The 18621-nt window shown below is 38.6% G+C and overlaps 1 protein-coding gene across 2 annotated transcripts in view; it reads left to right on the top strand.

Annotated features, from left to right (window-relative positions):
- The window catches only part of R3HDM1 (R3H domain containing 1), a 54622-nt gene that overhangs the window by 5390 nt on the left and 30611 nt on the right, over positions 1-18621 (top strand). Inside the window, exons 2-12 of one of the 2 annotated variants that reach the window (XM_010142665.1) lie at positions 2637-2678; positions 3123-3212; positions 8625-8739; positions 11083-11161; positions 12974-13033; positions 13117-13257; positions 15763-15871; positions 15969-16064; positions 17475-17512; positions 17595-17645; positions 17777-18003. In XM_010142665.1, coding sequence (XP_010140967.1) covers positions 2637-2678; positions 3123-3212; positions 8625-8739; positions 11083-11161; positions 12974-13033; positions 13117-13257; positions 15763-15871; positions 15969-16064; positions 17475-17512; positions 17595-17645; positions 17777-18003 — 1048 coding nt within the window. The remainder of the gene's footprint in view (positions 1-2636; positions 2679-3122; positions 3213-8624; positions 8740-11082; positions 11162-12973; positions 13034-13116; positions 13258-15762; positions 15872-15968; positions 16065-17474; positions 17513-17594; positions 17646-17776; positions 18004-18621) is intronic. The other variant, XM_010142666.1, reaches the window with a different exon arrangement.

Below are 18621 nucleotides of genomic sequence, written 5' to 3'. Positions count from 1 at the left end.
ACATCGTAGGCCTTTTGGCCCCTGAGCTGTGCCTGCTGTTCAGCCATACCAGGTTTGTTTAGTGCTTCTTGCGTGTCAAGGCGTGGTGGTTATTCCTCACAGTTATAGCTGGATGCGAGGGCTTGTGTTTCAGGTTTTGGCATCCTTGAAGTCATGCAGGAAAGCGAAGAATCCACGCCTATCAAAGGATTGTTTTACAAGCAGGTGTTTCTAGATAACAAGTCTTAATGTGGTGGGTGGGATGATACTTATCTCACATAACTGAGGTTTGAGTTGTTTGAGTCGAGAGAGAATTCCCTCCTGCAGTGCCCTCCCAGCTCTCTTTCCAGTGTTATTGGTGCTGGTTTGGTGCCTAAAAATTGCTCATGAAACAGAGCACCATGGTATTCCAATTCTGCAAGCAAACTGGAAGATGAGATACAACGCATGTAAAACACTTAAAGGAATGTACCATCAAACTAGTGCTATTGTGACTGAAGTCTGAAATCCACCTGAATTTTAAATGTGCTTACAAATAATTCAGATTTTATACTAAATCATTTCAATTCCAATATCTCAATTTTTGAGGCATTTGCTTCACTTTACTGGCATGAACAAACATACTTAAGTTTTGGCTGCAAAGGGTTCCTGAGACTTTACTGAGGTAAGGTGAGGAGGAGATAGGTGCTCTGTACAGATCTTAATTAAGTTTGATTATGATATGGTTTCTGCTTCCTGGCAGCAATCTCTTTTTTTTTTTTTTTAAATCCCTGTCTAAAATAATTGAATATGTCTTATCTGATTAGTGAGCAGTAACTTATGTGTAAGGCTTTGGTTAACAGTATTAGAAATTCTGTTTGGCTAATTTAAAATGTCTTATATCCTGTATAAGGAAGTCAATTATTTCACCCCCCACCTGCCCCAAATGGTGGATCTGCGGGGTGTTTGCTTCCGTACGCTCTTTTCAGTTGTATACTGGCTTCAAAGCTTCCCAGATCTTGCAAAAAGTAAACAGTTGCCCAAGTGTATATTCTTTTGCCTGTTGTTTTGTGAGTGAACTGAGGACTCCTGGCAGTGCTGATTTGATTTTAACTTCACAATACTTGATCTGAGCCCACCTAAGATAAGTGATGCTGGAGTAATTGATATGAGGCTGGGAAATCATCCAGTTCTTGAAGGTTTAGTAGCTTGGTGTAATTGCAGTTTTGTCAGGGATATGCAGAGTGTCAGTTTTCAATATGCTTTCAGCATAAGTGATTGAAAGAACAAAATATTTTGCAGGTAACAGCAAAACTCAGTGTCTCTGTATTGTTCTAGATATGAGAACGTTTGAACTCTTTGCTGCTCAAAATCTCAGCAAGGCTCCTTTAAAAAAACCTGGTGATGAGTTCAGTTAGGTTTTGGTGCTGCTATTTAAAACCCTGTTATATTGTGAAATGAGCTTAAATGAGCTCCCCTTCTGCTGCTCTTCAGCTGAGCTGGCATAACGTCCAAAAAAGACATTTGGGACTCGAGGAAAATGAGGGTAATAGCAGCTCTTCTGCCTTTATGTGGCAGAGCCCTTTACTTGTTAGGTGTTCTTTTTTAGCAACATGTATGTCTTGCTAAGAAATGAAGGCACCTGATAGACCCCTGCTCCTGTGAGCCTAGGACAAGGAAGGCTGGTCTTCATGTAGCTTTCAAACTCAGTTTTCATTTGGAAAAGGAAGAAATACTTTTCTGTATTAGTAAACTAATGATTTATTATTTGCCTATTAGACATTTGAAATTATATTACCAATGTTAATTTTTCCTCACAAATATTAGGACTGTGCTCAGTAAAACTAGTTCTGTTAAAAGCTTGTCTCTTCTCAGGATTAGTTCTGCACTGGAACCAATACTGAAATTGTTATACCACTGTAAGTGCCTCTAGTCCTGTGTAACTGTCACACAGGGTTGAGTTAGTTTTAACTAACAATTTCTTAACTGTTAAGATGTTAAGTTAAAACTAACACTTTTGTTGATTCAAATGTATCTTTCAGTCATGTATACTGTAATAAAACTCTAGCAATGTTTTTTTTTTTTTTTAAAAGAAACAGCAGCATGGGATGGGAAGATGGGATCTAGGAGGAGAAAGAACAAATTAATGCAAAGAGAAAAAAATTGACCAGTAGCCCATTTTAAGTTGCACTGTCACAGGTCCTAAGATGAAAGGAAAACCACATGCTTTAACTTGCTTGTGACAGGTCATCATCTGCTCCCCTGGTAGAGGCAAGGCACTTTTTTTCCCCATATCATTTTTCCAGGTAGGTTTCAGGAATAGGAAGAAAATTCATAAAAACCATGTCATGTTGCCAAGGAAATTAGGACATGAGAATTTAAACTGTAGGAGCTGGCTGAGAGAGTAAACTGCTTGGATCTCACTGAACAAGAACAACCCTTCCTTCCTGTTAAATTCCTGTAACATCTATTCATGATAAATGGAGAAATCAAAGACAAGCACAATGAAACTGGGAGAGCGCGTAATCCTTCAGCCGAAAGCACCTGCTGTTCCTTTCACAGATTTGACCATCGTGTCAATGATAACTGTTGAAGCTTTCTCTTATACAGACTTCTGCATTCATAAAACTGTACCATTAAGTTTAATATAAACCTTTTCTGTTGTGCCTGTCGTTCAGCGGCCAGTGCAGTCTTTTGGACAGACAGCAAAAAGGTCGAAGGTATAGTAGACTCGTGTGCTGGCATGCTAAGGAAGCCCTTCATGCTTTGTGAAGCTTTTTTACTTTGTGAAAAGTGCCTTTAGTTTTATTTTTTGGCATTGAAGCTTTGTTTTATTCTGTTGGATTTTTGTCTTGCCTAGTTGTCCGCTTTTGTGGTTTGCCTTTATATTTTTAGTGGCTTTTTATTGTTATGGAGAGAAACACCTTCCCAAAGATTTTATTTACTCTTCATTAGATGTGCTCTATTGTGCTGACAGTGCCTTCAAAAGCTGCAGTTGCTTGGGTATTTTCATCCTAAAGGGAATTATTCTGTTGAAAATATTAAAAATGCAATTTTCAGCCATTTTGTTTTAATATAAAATGAGTGGAAAAATCACAGCTTATGGTATATTTATATAAATTTTTAGAAGCCATAGTTTTTTAATTTTACATACTTTCCTTTAGTCAAACACAAAGTTAAAGTTAGTTCGGAGCCTTGCTGTATGTGAAGAATATCCACCACCTCCCACAGCTGAAATATCACAGGACCTCCAGGTAAAAATCACATTACTGACATTTCTGAAAAAATGTGAAGTAACTTACTGTTCAAAACAAAATCTTTTGGGTACTCTTTAAATATAGAGGCACCATATGGTTTTGTGGGGTTTTTTTAATATAGCTTTAATAGAGGTGGTAATATCAAATGAAGAATTTGCTTTGATTTTCTGAACTATAACAGTCAATATCTGGGGAACAGCAAGAGGGTTTTGTTAATTGTTTTAACTCTAGTGCTACTATTGTTTTAACTCTAGTGCTCACTTGAGAGAGTCTTAAACTGCTTAACTGCTCTCTGCCATCAGTAAGACAGAAATTATTTTTAATACACAGTGTAATTTATCAGCTTTTTATATTTGGAAAATTAAAACTGTTATAACTTCTGGCATTTTAACTGAATTCCTGCATGTTAGTCAGAATTGCTGGTAGTTCTAGTAACACGTGCCTGAGGTATGTCTGAAGACTGATCTACTAAGATGATATAACACACTTGAAGTTCCTAAATGCTGGACAAAATATATAAAAATACTTTAGAGAATTTAAAACAATCTAGCTTTCCTGACTTCACCTTCACACCAGTCTGTATTTGTACAGCACAACACTATTTCAGGGTTTAGTTCTGTGTACGAGTGAGGGGCATCAAAATGCTTTTCTTTTTTCACTTATTTTGCTGTTTGAAAAGATTCTCAACTGTCTTTTTTGTGAAAACTCTCACTTTTCTTAACAAGCAGAAGGAACTGGCAGAAGGGGGGGATGTTGCTGGAGGAATTGTAATTCAGTTCTGGGGAGGGAGGAAGGAATACTCCTGTAGGTATTTACCGAGCTAATTAAACTTTTGTAAGAGACAACCACGAAGTATCAAAAGGGTGTGACTTTTTTCTTGGGGGAAAAAAACCAAAGTAGGCTTTTTCATAGTCCTTCACTAATACACCAATATTTGAAGAGTTGACTAGAGAAATTTTGAAATTGGGCCTGCTAATTTGATGAAAGTCCAAGTCTTAGATTGGTATAGGCTGCTGCAGAGTAAGAGATTAAAAGACAGTAGAAAAGTTAATACTACTATTTACAACCCTGTTGCACCTAAGATTAACAAAATCTCAATTTTGTTAAAATTGAGATTAACAAAATCTTAGAGAGATCTAGTTCAGGCTTAGTTGTTTGAGATGAAGCAACAGGGTTTTAACTTTTTCAGTCTCTGATCTAATTACAGGAAAAGAGAATCCTGATTTGATGACCTGTTCATCCGCAGTGTATTAAGATTTTAGAAAGCTCCAGCACTATACACCACCATGTACATAATGATTAAAACTCATACATTTATAGTAAGGGTTCTCTGCCGATGGCATTTGTTACCATGTCTTCTGGGAATCTATCCTTAGCTCTGCGTACTGCAGGGCTTTTCTTGGAAGGAATTACTACAGTAGTTGAAAAGAGGTAAAGGTCAGCTCTACAGAATCAATTGACTTCTGTGATAATCAAAGTTTGTACGAAAGGAAACCATAAACCAGACTCTATATTAAGAAATAAAGCTAGAGCTAGCTGTGTGTTTTCTTTAGAAACAGTAATCTAGAAAAAATGGATTATGAATCCCAAGAACTATGCAAATGATTGAGAGAACAAATTAAATTCCTCCCTGCAGAGTGGAGAAATGCATGTTGAAGGAAAGAGAAGTAGAATTTGTTGCAAGTTCTGATGCTGGAGTGCACATCCCATGTGTGTAGCACAGGTCTTCCATGACCTTCTGTAACAACTCATGCAGGCAATTTCTTCAGATTGCTCCCCTCTCAAGGAATCTTTGGGAATGGCATGGAAGAGTTCTTCTGTAAGCACCAATGGCTGTTGGCTACCTCAGGCCCTGCGCTTTGAAGCGTGATGTATATGCGTTAACTGTGCTTGGGCCTCGTGGGAGGTCCAGTGGCCGGGTGAAGGGAGAGACTGTCCTGCACAGCATTCCCTGGCAGCACGAAGATAACCTCTGAGATTGCTTCCCCTTGATGGGAAAGTCACTGCTCTGTTGTATCAGTGATGGCATCCAGAAAATGGGTTCCAGTTTTGTGTTCATAATTAAAACAGATTGTAAGAGTTAAGCATAAAATTGAGGATAAAGTTGCTCAATCCTTGAAGAATCCTGATTTTTAATGATTAGAAAGTGTTCGCCTTGACAGGATGAAAAATGTACTCACTCAGCTAGGAAGTGGAGTGAGTTTTGGGTTAACTCTGTAGTCTTGTCTGTGACTGTTATCAGTCACCCTTTACACACTAGTGGAAAGCTCTCAGCAGGATAAAGCTCGTGGGTGTAGAAGCCATTTAGCAAATCACTGCTGGCTGCTGTTCCTCAGAAGGCTGCAATGAAAGAGGTTGACAGACCCGACAAAATTTCTCAAGCAGATCCATTTACTTTCTGATACACTTTTTTTATATTTGCTTGAATGACAAAAAATACTGTTCCTTAGTGAGAAACCTAAGTAAGAGCTTACATATTTTTAACCCTTAATGTTGGAAAGCCCCAGCAGCCCTTTTTGGAAAGGTGCTGTGAAAGTACAAGCTTATCAGTTTATTGCAGGAGGAAGAATGTAACTGATTTATTTGATCTTTTAGCTTTGTAGGTACACTAACTCTTTATTCTCTTGCTGCCCTTTGTTTAAATATTAGGTGCTGGGCTGGTTCTGATTCTGTGTGCTCTAACATGAAGTATGAGGAGCAAAGGATGAGCCATGTCAGCTCCTCTTAAGGAAAGACTGTTTTCACATGAATGACAGTTGTTACTCAAGTAACAAGTAAATAAACCTTCCAAAGATTGGGCTTTTTCTTCTTTAGCAAAAGAACACAACCCAAAGGAGGCGGGTGGGGAGAGAAGACAAGAGTCTGTAATGTTAGCTTCTATGGGCATGTGTAAATTCAGGTAGTTGTTGGTTTTAGCGACTGCTGTTAAAAGCCAAGACTCCAGGATGCAGGGCCTTTGTGTGATATTCTGTAATGTTTCCTGACTCTTAACTTTTCCTCAAGTGTTTTAACCTTGAGGAATTTTTTGAGTTTTGATGGTTCGAGGGGTTTTGCTTTTTTTTCTTTTGATCAGGATTTGGTGACAATTTTTTCTGCTACAGTGAGGACTTAAGATAGTGATGTGAGTTACAACGACGGGACTGTTGAATCAGTATGCCAGCAAAGACTCGCTACAAACAGGACGGAATTAAAAGCATTTTAGGGAATAAAAGTTAAAATACTTTTTCGGCAGCTTTTCAGTCAAGTAGGTCATATTTAATTAGATGCTACAGTTTTTTATAGCATGAAATCACAAGAAAGTGCCCTTTGGTCCACAGTTCTGTTGTATCACACTTTGAAGCAGAGTTGGTGGTAGTAGAACTGGCTGTTCAGATGGCTGATCCTTTTTTAGCTCTCGATGGGAAAAGAACTATGAAAATTATTACTTGCTGAAATGCTTTGACTAAACTTGCTATATGCTTTTACTTCAGATGAGTTTAGAATGGGGAGTCAATCAATCTTCTAGTGAAGGAAAATCATACTATGAAAATTTCCTTACTTTACTGATAGTTTTGTCACATATTGTAAAATGGAGAATAACATATGGGCAAATCCAAGTCAGAAACAATTTCTTAGACATAAACCATGTTTGCTTCTTTTTCAAATAGCTGTTCGCAGCTATGAGGTGAACAGTAGGTGTAATGCACTTAGTGACAAGCAATTTGCTCCTTTGAATTATATTCACATTTATGAGGCAAGGAATGTGAAGATTTGTTTTGGACTCTTTAAGGTTTGTAACTAAATAAATTTTCAGGACTAACAATGAACTCTTTTGTATAATTCTCTCCTAGTTAATGGTGATGGGTTGTATCAGACTTGGATATCAATAATCTCATAAACGCTGAGAAGCCTTCACACTTGTTATGCTGTTTTGCATGTATGAATTAATAAGTCATGTGTGGATTAATAAGTTTAATTAGAACATTTAACGTGGGGAAAAATTGTAATGAGACAGAGCTGATAAAACTACCAAACTACAAAACTTTTTTTCTCATTTGAATAAGTTGTTACTACAAAAACGCATATGGAACCTCATTTTTAACCACCCCCTATTAGCACAGCGTTTCTATCATCCAGCTCTGAAGGCACCAGGGGAGGTAGAGCAGTTTGTGCTAGGGCAGGCAGGAGCATTACCGCAGGCTGTGCAAGGATGTGTTTGCATGTGAAACAGTCTTTAGCCTTGGTGAATCCCAACTATATTTAACTCTGGCCGGCTTACATGACTGAGATCAAGTCTGTGGAACAACACGAGGAGAAGCTTAGAGCAGGTGCCTGGATATGGGTAAGAATGGGTTTGAAGGAAGAGTGAGGACTTGCGTGGGACAGGATTAGGTGTGGGACAGAAGAGTGACAGGCAAGAATAGATGAGGGGCAGGTTCTTTGGGTTGAGAAAGATCAGATCTCTCAGTTTCAGAGGTGACAGCATCAACTCAGTTGGCATCTGGGGGAGCAAAATTGACATTTGAGGGATTTCAAGGTAAAAAGTAATGGGAGAATGTTGCTCTTGCAGAGCTTTGCCACTCATCCTCTTGGAGTCATTCAGACATGCCATCTCTGCTTCCCCTTCCTCCTCTGCTTTTGCTGTCTGAAATATGTTTAGTCCTTCACTGACAATCTTGTTAAAAAGTAAAGAGGCATGAAGAAATTACAATCTTCCACTGCTTAGAGGACTGTTGTGTCACTATAATTTCAAAGGGAAGCTGCTCTTTGCTGTATTTGGGAGAAAGGTTTTATGATAGTTCACCTACTAGTACAAAACCGTGGCTTTTGAGATGATTACACACAAAGCTACTCTGTCAAAATATACAGGAAGCTCAGAGTCTAAGCCTTGACAACAGTAGGGTTTGCACATTTTGCTGTGGTATGTTGTATTGTAAATATTTCCTTTCGGTTGATCCAGGAATGCTGGTCTGCCTTAGATTGAATCGTTTGGTTTGGTTTAGGTTTTCTTCTTGGTGTGAACCGTATTGAACTTGAAACAAGCTTTTATAGTCAAGGACTGCGAAGAATGGGAGGGAAAAAAGCATCATGGATGATGCATTACTTAAAAATTTAGAAGCTGTTTAGAATGTATACATCTGAAAAATGAATGTTTTCAGATGTGTACCAAGACACTTTAGATTAATTTGCAATGGCATTCAGGGTCTGGAAGTGTGAGTAAATTCTAAAAAGTGCAGGGTACTTTCTGTGCCTTCTCTGTAGCTTTTGATTTACTGATAAATATTTTAATTTTGTGGTTGCGTAAAGTACCTGTGGGATCAGAAAGAATATGAAGGCAATTCTTATTTTGTAGGTAATATAGTACAAAACGGTTCTCTGCAGGTATTGTTTCAAATAATTTCCATGATGACTGCTTTTTACTCTTGACAGGAGAAAATTCAGATCCAGTTGTCACAGTCTTTTGAGAAAGAAGAAAAGCCTGCAAAAGATGAAACAGAAAAGGAAAAATGCAGTGAGAAACTGTCCAGAAAAATGTTATCAAGAGGTTTGCTATCTGTCATTGTGCTTTTAAATGTACCGTGTAGATAAAAGAGTATTTAGAGGAAGTACAGCTTGCTTCCAGGTCATCATTGTATAAAATTTACTCGTTTTATTAGCAAATGAAGCTAATAGATCAGACATCTTTGAGCTGGGGAGGAAATTGGTCTCAGAGGGATACAGGGTTTTCAAGGCTTCAGCAAACACACATCATCCAGCAAATACTTTTTTTTTTTTCTTGCTGTAAAACAATGCAGACCAACATAAAAGCAATCCTGTTGCCTCGGTTGTGTCCAAGTGTTCTTTGGAAAACCGACTTTGCTGGTCAGAGGAAGTTATTGCCACATTCCTAGGCTTTCTTACAGGATTCATTCTCATTAGGAGAATAACTATGTTTGTCCTTGTTCTGATCTTTATTCGACAGAAGTCAATGTTCTTGTTTGCTTATTTTACTTTTGGTAGTATCTAGAATGTTTTTATGAAGTTTTAGAGTGCAAATGGAACCACATAAGTACAAATGACAAGTATTATATTTTCACTTTAGTATTTTCACATTCTGGATTGAAGATCTGTTTTATCTGCTGAGAATCTTTTGTTTTTAACTTGAAAGAGAATTGTAAAATTAATGATGTGAGACTGTTTGTCCTCATTACTTAATACCTCCTAAAGGTAGAAAACTATGCATTTCAGTTAGCAGATCATTCTGTAGCTCTTGCTCTAAATAAAGGATCCACAATGTTTATCTAAATGTCTTAGATCAACAGCATGTAGGAAATATCTTTAAAGCTGGAGTTGTTTTTGAGACTTGTGGCAGTTGTCCATCTTGCGTCCCTCAGTTCCATAAGGCCTTCCTCATGTGGTGTCCCCAGGTATTTGTGAAACAGAAAGCACTGGGATGGAGACCTTAACTGCATGTATAGATGATGTGATGCCTTTAAAAAATACCCAGTGTGTTAGGTAATGATGAACAGTTGAGAGCAAAGTAAGAAGATGCGTAAGGTGGAGATAGCTGTTCTAAATTCACCCAGTACCTCCTCTGGAGGTTAATGACTCCTAATTTAGGAAGTGCCAAAATAGAAAACCATGGAATTTAAGCATCAATGGTCTAGTAATTAGAACAAAATTATTGCTCTCTTGCAAATTTAAAAAAAAATAAATAATTATTCAATCTTTAAAGTAGTTTTACCAGGCATACCCTTTTTTTTTTTACTTTCCTTAGAATCAAAAGTAATCCCAAACGATCAACGCTCAAACTTGCCTGGTTTCTTTTATTCTTTCTTCATAATATGTGGGCAGGATTGATGGCATAGCGAGCTCTGCAGATAAAGGAAGCTGACATCATTCTTCTTTGGGGAACTAGGGATTCCCTGTCCTCAGGAGGACTTGGATTTTCTCCAGGAAAAATTCAGGTCTCATTTCTGAAGACTGGACAGTTGGCTCACCCAGTTTCCCATATGCCAAGAAGCTGCTCTGCTGGCACTGTTGCTTTTGATGGAGCAGCCTGCACAGCTTCTGTCTCCACCGAATCCTACCCTTCCTTGTGAAGTAGCCCCCTCATTGCTGACAGAAGGTAATTTGCAGTGTCTGCTCTCTCTGCTGACCCCAGAAGGGCCTGGGACACCTGAGTCCTAGGCAGAATTCAAGCTGTGCCTGACTGGAGATTAGGTTAATATAGAAGTAATTTGTGATCCCAAAATGTTATTAAAACATCTGTAACTTTGTGTTCTAAGACGTGGAACTCTGGGAGGTGCTCCTGTAAGGGACGGTATGGTTAAATAATTTCTTTCAGAGGCAGGTTTTAGAGAACAAAATAGAGCTTTGAATACTTTGATTCACTGAAACCAGAAAGGAGGCAGAAAGTTGTGAGTCTACTTTTTGAAACCTTCTAAACATTGTTTTGTGAAAACAAACAGAACAAGGATTTTTAATAGTACAAATAAATTTGTGAAGGGTAAGCTCCTACATTCTGAATCACGGTATTTCTTTAGGCAACATCCAGTAATTCTGTAGATCAGCTGCTGATCCTCAAAGTCCATTGAGAAGACTCTGAAGGCGGATGGAAATGGGGTGGCTCAGGATGATACACTGCTTCAGAGACTGGCAATGTTCCTGAAGCGTTTGTTTCTGTATTACACTTGAATTAGGGTGTTGAGGGGTTATTTTGTTCAATTTTCTGGTTTTTTACTTGTCAGCCTTTTCCCTGGAAACTGGAAATGTTTGATTTTGGGAATAACGTGCCTAATAGTTATGTAGTATTGATCCATAAATAGTGTGTTCAGCACTAACTGGAAAAAAATAATATTAGTGGTTTTTCCAAGTGTAATTTTGCTCTCTTTCCCCTCACCCTTAGATTCCAGTCAAGAGTATACAGATTCCACTGGTATAGATCTTCATGAATTTTTAGTAAATACATTAAAAAACAATCCCAGGTAAGCACTAGCAAAGTCAGCTTTCTGTTTTTGTTGTTCGTTGTTGCCTGAGGTGTCACACCACCTTTTTTTTGCTTGTTTGTTTGGGTTTTTTTTTCCTCTTAAATGTCTAATCTACCTGTCGGTTATGTAGGGTGTGATTCTGCTGTGCAGGCTTTCTGAAACACTAGTCTACTGTAATTTGTGTGTTACGTGAACAGAGGTTCAGGGCATTTAAATGCTTTAAATGTTTTTAATGTTTAATAGGCAAATAATGAGTTTTGTCTGTGTTCAGTTCTCTCCCTGAAGGGACTCTAATACTACGTCTCTAAAACTTGCACTCTCTTAGCACCTGCTTGTTAGAAACCAAACTGCCTTCTCTTACTTGAGTCTGCCTTGCACTGAGTTTACAGAGAAAGGAATATTTTTTAATCTGCACCATATATAACCATGGTACATCCTCCCTCTGCAATCAGAGACTAAATCTGACCTAATTCAAGTCACTTGTTAGCAACAGAGCTGCCATGGTTCTGTTGCTCTGAGGTTTGCAGGATGTCTCTGGTTCTTTTCCTCAGTGGGTTTTCACACTGGGTCTGTGGCTGTATGTACAAGCCAAAAAATTAACTCTGTGGAATTGTGCTGCTGTCGCAAAAGCAATTCCACTGCTGTGTGCATATCATAGTTATGATTGCTTATTGGGATTCAATTTTATTGGGAAAAAATGTGAAATAAGCTGTAATAATGGGCCAACATCATTTTGACTCCTATAGAGTCAAACTAGAAAGCACGGACCTCTGCTAGACTCCTATGTTGTTCCCCTTTGAAGTCATAAAGCATCCCAGTGAAAGTAAGAAATGGTAGATGAAGGTCTGCTGTGGGTTTACACGTGCAGTAACTGGGAAGCTTGGTGACCCGATGTGTATAAATCATGAACTGTATGTCAGTTGATTTACGTGTTTGGAGCTGGCAGAAGCATAATGTTCATTTCTATCACCTTGAGTTTTAGTGTCTTTGTATTCTTTTAATACCTCAGCACATTGCAGTGTGTGCCAGCTTTTCACCACTTGGCTGTTGCTATGTTGTAGTGCTTCCCATTGTACTGGGAAGCTTGGTGACCCGATGTGTATAAATCATGAACTGTATGTCAGTTGATTTACGTGTTTGTAGCTGGGAAGCTTGGTGACCCGATGTGTATAAATCATGAACTGTATGTCAGTTGATTTACGTGTTTGTAGCTGGGAAGCTTGGTGACCCGATGTGTATAAATCATGAACTGTATGTCAGTTGATTTACGTGTTTGGAGCTGGCAGAAGCATAATGTTCATTTCTATCACCTTGAGTTTTAGTGTCTTTGTATTCTTTTAATACCTCAGCACATTGCAGTGTGTGCCAGCTTTTCACCACTTGGCTGTTGCTATGTTGTAGTGCTTCCCATTGTCATTCTGTCTCAGTAACCCAAGGGCCAGTTCAGGCCTCTGCAAATGGTGCTGCCTGTGCTAACCAACAGGAAAGAACCTAGGCACTGCTTTTCCTTCTTGAGATTGTCTCCTCAATGACTGTGCTTTGTCTTGATCTCACTGGGCAGGGATTACTTGGGGGAATCTTTTGTATTCTTATTTCTGAGATGGGAGCAGCATGATTCACTAGATGGGTTCAATACAGTATAGCTTACTGAAAAGTTTTGTCCTAGAAATACTGCGTTTGACAGCTGGTGGTCCTGTTTACAGTCTGACATCATCCCTTGCTCACAGATCTTACCTGTGCATTCTTAAGATGAACACAACTGCAGTTATTGGAATGTCTCATATTGAGTTGCTGTGTCTTTATTTTCAGGGACAGAATGATGCTGCTGAAATTAGAACAGGAAATTTTAGATTTCATTGGTAATAATGAGTAAGTACTAAACTCTTATAGGAAGAAAAGAATTCCTGACTGTTTCTGTTTGGTTTAATAAAGCTACTGTTGTTTTCTTCCAGAGCTCCAAGAAAAAAGTTTCCGCCGATGACATCCTACCACAGAATGCTGTTGCACAGGGTAGCTGCTTACTTTGGATTAGAGCACAATGTGGACCAGAGTGGGAAGTCAGTCATAGTAAATAAAACTAGCAATACAAGAATGTAAGTGTAAAAGTCTTGACAAAACATTTTGATGGATAGCTGTAACTCCTGGGATTATTATGCAGTCTGTGGGGTCTGTCTGCTCATCAGGAACCATGTACCAGGGAGAGGTAGTTGCAAGATCTTCACTGTTCATGTTTCAGTGCTGTGTAATAATGTGACCCGTATCACGTTCAAACTTCTTCTGGGGGAAAAAAAGGATGTTATCTGTAAATTAAGACTTTTTGTTGCTTTTTTCGCAGAGTTGCCTTGCTAACTTTGTTTCCATCAAGTACAAATTTATCTGTTTAAAGATTTATACCAGTAAAGTGTACGAAGTACATGCTCTGATTCTTTTGGAAAGCAGAACCAACCCTTGGAATGGGGTCATTTCTGATTTGGTGAAGGGAGGGGAGGATACTGGCACAACTTTGGCTTTTGTACTGTAAAAATCTATTGGAAAAATTAATGCATTGAAGTCTTTTGTTGGAATAATGTTGCTTACAGATCTCACAAGGCCTTACAGAGCAAACGTAGCAGGGAAGACAGCCATCTCTAATCAGTGGCAGTGTCAGCCAGGTTAACGAGTCATGGCACACCACTTCACTGTGAGGGCTGGGCAGTTTTTGGAGAAACCACTAGTAATCTGTATTACAAAAAAAGTAGCACTGGGACCACAGCAACTCCAAACCCCACGTGCAGTTGACCTCTTCAGTCAAAGGACCTAGCTGTTCTCTGTCCTCTGCACTTGCTCTCTCTCCTCATTTTCTATCAGAAAGACAAAGGACTAATGTCGTGGCATATTTATGCCACTGAGTTTCTAGTTTTAACTTAAAATATTTGCCTGACACCATTTTGAGATTTTTGTGTGTGTGGTGTCGTTTTAAGTACTTCATGATTTGAACATGAAAATAGGAATTTACAGCATATGCATCCTAATCCCAGTCTCTTATCTACACTCTCCATAGCTTTGGAAGGAAAAAAATCTACTTATCCACCCTAATTTTAGAGTCAGTAGAATTGAAATAATATGCCACACTGAAATTTCACTTACATAAACAGTTTCCTCTTCAGAAGTTTCTAGAAAAATATACAGAACCTAAATACATGTTGGAGAACTTATGTATTCATGTATGTGGTTTTGCTTTGGCTATTCATTCTCTATCTAAATTGACTTAAAGCCACACATTTCAAATCTGTTGCCTTTGCACTGTCGAGCATCTCTAGAGTGATGCTTCAGTCTAGCACTTAAAGTGTGGAATAAGAACTATTAAAGATTATTTCTTCATTTTTATGCCTTATTTTTCTAGCCAGTATTTAAGCAGCTTACGGCCTCTGGAAGCCCCCTGTAGGTGTAGTTACTAATTAGCAGGCATTTCATCTAACCTGCAGACACTACGATTCTTAATGTTTTCAGTATTCTTATTTTAAATCGCTTTGGATATAAAATAAGAATTTAGAAAGAAAACCTTGGAGATCTGCTCCATGTTGAATAAACCCAAACTTACCTTTTCCTCATAGGCAGATTCCCGGCTCCATCGCTGATCAGTGATGTTACTGACATCAACAACCCAGTGCATACTGGGACGTCTCAGTGGAGTGGGAAGTTGGTGATTGCAGGGCAGTAAATTCAGGGACCTTTAAAAGAAAGAGGTAAGACAGTCGAAAGGTTCTCTGAAATGCCTGCTAATTATGTTTGGGCATCCAGTAACTCATAGTTAGGGTTGGCTGTTTCGTAGAAAAATATCTCCTGACTCTATACACGTGTCCCAGGTCATGAATAAAGAAACAGAAACAGAGAAGAGTGTGCATACGATTTGTCTGTCATGAGACAAATATTTCCTGATGGTCTAAGAACTTCTCTTATGATAGTAGTAGTTTTATTGTCTAGGTACTTGGTATCTATTTTTAATAACAAGAGTTCACAAAATATCTCATTTTCTTCCACAAAGCAGATAAAATACCAAAACGATAGATACAATCTGTTGCTTCATCCTCTCACTGTGATCTTGTGAAGCTCTTGCTTGCCTGCATTGAACTGTTCTTTCTACCTAATTTTGTTGTAGAAGTTTGTGTCAATGCTTTCTCCTCTATCTTCTTATCTTCTCTTTTCCCTTGAAATGAGTTCTGAGGTATTACAGCTGTAGCAGAAAGCACCTCGCTCCTCTCTTCACTCCCATGCATGCCCAATGTCCATTGCATGGCACCAGGCTGGATTCGAGAGCACTTCTGATTCCCCAAAGGCATGTGGTTTGCTTGCCACCTTAATGGAAGTTGAAGCAAAAAGCTTTGAAGGAGGAAGAGATTTTAAAAGCAGGGTTGCCATACCTCAGGAACAAGACTCGTCAGGGGGACGCATCATCTTACGGTTTTGGTACCTTTTCCGTTGCCTGGACAACCAAAATTATACTTCAGTTAGAATATTAAGCATATTTAATGTTAATGATTAGTATATTTCCATTTGTTCCACTGTGTGTTATATGCTTACAAAACCATAAATCTTTTCTTTCTAACAACTTTTCACAGACCTGACCAAAAGTTTTGTGAGCATATAAAGGATGAGAAGAGTGATGATTTCCAGAAGCGGTACATCCTTAAAAGAGATAACTCTAGTTTAGACAAAGATGACAACCAGGTAAAATACACACGGATTGCTTCCTTCCACTTGCTGTGTTTGACTGTGTATCTGTACCATTTTCCTGTAGAAGTTGACACTGTATCACTTAATTTAGATGAGAATACGATTAAAAGATGACAGAAGAAGTAAATCCATAGAAGAACGTGAAGAAGAATATCAGAGAGCTAGAGAAAGAATATTTGCACAAGATGTATGTATCAAAGAAAATCTTACGGTGTTCTGTATGACTACTTCGTACACAAGTGGTTTTTGCTCAAAGATACTTCTTTCCAGAAAATGTTTTGTTTCTGAAGGGGACTGAGCAGATCAAAGTTATCGATGTGGCCTGAGTGAGTTTTAAATGGTGTTGAAGTTACTGGGAAGTCTGCCGCTTTCTCTAATCACTACTGTATGAAGCTCAAGCAACCTTCCAGAATTATTTTGGCACATTATTGAGCGTTACCTGTTTCAGTGTATACTTTTGTCCCTTACTGAAATTTAAGTTACGGAGTTTTGTTACTGCAATTATTTCAGTTGTTGCTCAGAGCAATAATTATTTCAAGAAACAAAAAACACGCACAAAAATCTGCACAAATCCCAAACCAAAATGTTGGTTTTTCTTACTTGTGTCTGTATCAAACACATTTGGTCACAGAAAATCATTCAAATTCCTGTACGTGAAATTTCAGTCAGAAAGCTAGAAGTCCAGTCTCTCTTGACTGATGTTATCAAGCAGGACAATATTGTAGGCCATAATTGAATCATAAGTGGTGATTGCATTTAATTATATTGAATGAAGCAGAACAAATATGTCTTCAAAACCATGCTTTACTTACGATAATCCACTATTCCTGACGTTTATTTCTAGCTCTTATATAGCCAAAATGAGGTTCTTGTTCTGAAGGAATAGTAATGAGCTTTGAGAATGATAATTTGGTATATCCAAATATTTTCTAAAAGCCTTTTTTTTTGTTTGGTTCACCTTAGTTACGAACAAAAAGAATGGAATTTTGGGTAATTTGGGATATAAAACTGCCTTTTCCTTTTGCATGTGCATTTACCACATCTTGTACCCTTGGAAGCTTGGTTCTAAATGTTAGGAGTCGCAGTCAAGGAGAACGTAACTGAAGAGAACAGTAACATTTTTGATGGTATATTCTCTCTGCTTTTTAGCATATGTGTACTTATACCCAGAGAATTCAGTACAATTATTGCCATAGCCAGCATCATCATCTACTTCAGGCTTTCAAGCAGAAGACAAGGGAACTCGGGTGGTGGTAACAGACCTGTGGAGTCACACAGCAGCTGGAAATTACATAAGGCAGCGAAGGCCCAATGGAAGAACTGTAACCTCAGAAAAATACTGATATAAACAAAATGGTCACTGTTGTAACTATTCTGATGCTTTTATTTCCTGCAGATGGGCCTTTTTAAAATGTCTTCTTTTCCCCATAACATGGAAATTATTCACCAAAGAGGTTAATTTTTCAGACAGCTTAATATGAAGAGGATGCTGTTACTGTCCATGTATAATACAGAATTGCAGTGTGTTTTGTTACTCTGCTGTTGTGGGTGTACTAGATGCCATTCATATTAATTTCTGCACTTCTTTGCCCCTCAGTCCCTGTGTTCCCAAGAGAATTATTTCACTGATAAAAGGTAAGAAAATGTGCACTTCAATTCTGTTTCATTTTCCTATTTTCTTAATAAATATTAAGCTATCTTATTAAAATGTCAACAGAATCCAGGAGGAAGAAACTAATAGTACACAACAAAGACGACAGATACTTAGGTATTTGATGCTTTCTTTAAAAAAACAATACAATCCCAAAGTATTCTGCATGCATTTCATCTTTTCTTTTTTTTCTTTTCCCTTATTTTGCAATTGATGCTTGTGCTAAAAGTTTAGTTTATAACTTACAGAATCAATAAGGAAACATCAGGGAGATCAGCCAACAGCCATCAGAGCAGCACTGAGAACGAGCTGAAGTATTGCGAACCCCGTCCCTGGAGCAGCACTGACTCGGATAGTTCCATCCGCAATCTGAAGCCAGCTGTAACGAAAGCCAGCAGCTTCAGTGGGATATCAGTCCTGACAAGAGGAGATAGCTCTGGGAGCAGCAAAAGCACAGGCAGGCTGTCCAAGACAGGTACAATAAAATCTGTACAACACGGTTCCGTAGCGGTGAGGTCCCTGGTGGTGTGATACTTGGTGCGTATCGCAGCCGTGTACATGCGCGGAGGCCTCAGTCTCGTAGACGCTCCATGTGCGCAGCTCCCTGGGGATACGGCGGGTGCTGCATACGTGGAGCAGCTACAGAGCCAGGCCTCCTGCAGTCCACACAGGCTGTAGGAGACCCTGCAGCCCTCACCCGCCTACAGTGCTTGACTGCCTCGGAGTAGTAAACAAAGGCTTTTGACTTTGGAAGTAGATTTTTAAAGCACATTATAGATGTCTTTAAGCTGAATGCATTTAATCTCAGACAAAGGATTTGAAAACGTTTATCACCATAAGTATACAAAATAAAAATGCAGAGTTCAACTGTAGTTTCAGTGTGGCAAAACTGCATTGTGCAGCTTTAGGAAACGGCACTGGTGTCCTACTAGCCACAAAAATACAGTGTTAAAGCCTGGGAATTGGTCGTTATATTTCTTGTGTTGTCTTCAGTGCCACTAGTAAATTTAAATGAATATGACTAAAAAGCTTACTTCATGCTTAGGTTGCTGAAAAATCAGATCAGTGGAACGAAGGACCTCACAGCGGGTGG

This window comes from Buceros rhinoceros, unplaced genomic scaffold (genome assembly GCF_000710305.1).
Source record: "Buceros rhinoceros silvestris isolate BGI_N320 unplaced genomic scaffold, ASM71030v1 scaffold1029, whole genome shotgun sequence".
Lineage (NCBI taxonomy): Eukaryota > Metazoa > Chordata > Aves > Bucerotiformes > Bucerotidae > Buceros > Buceros rhinoceros.
This window is presented reverse-complemented; position numbering and strand designations above follow the sequence as displayed.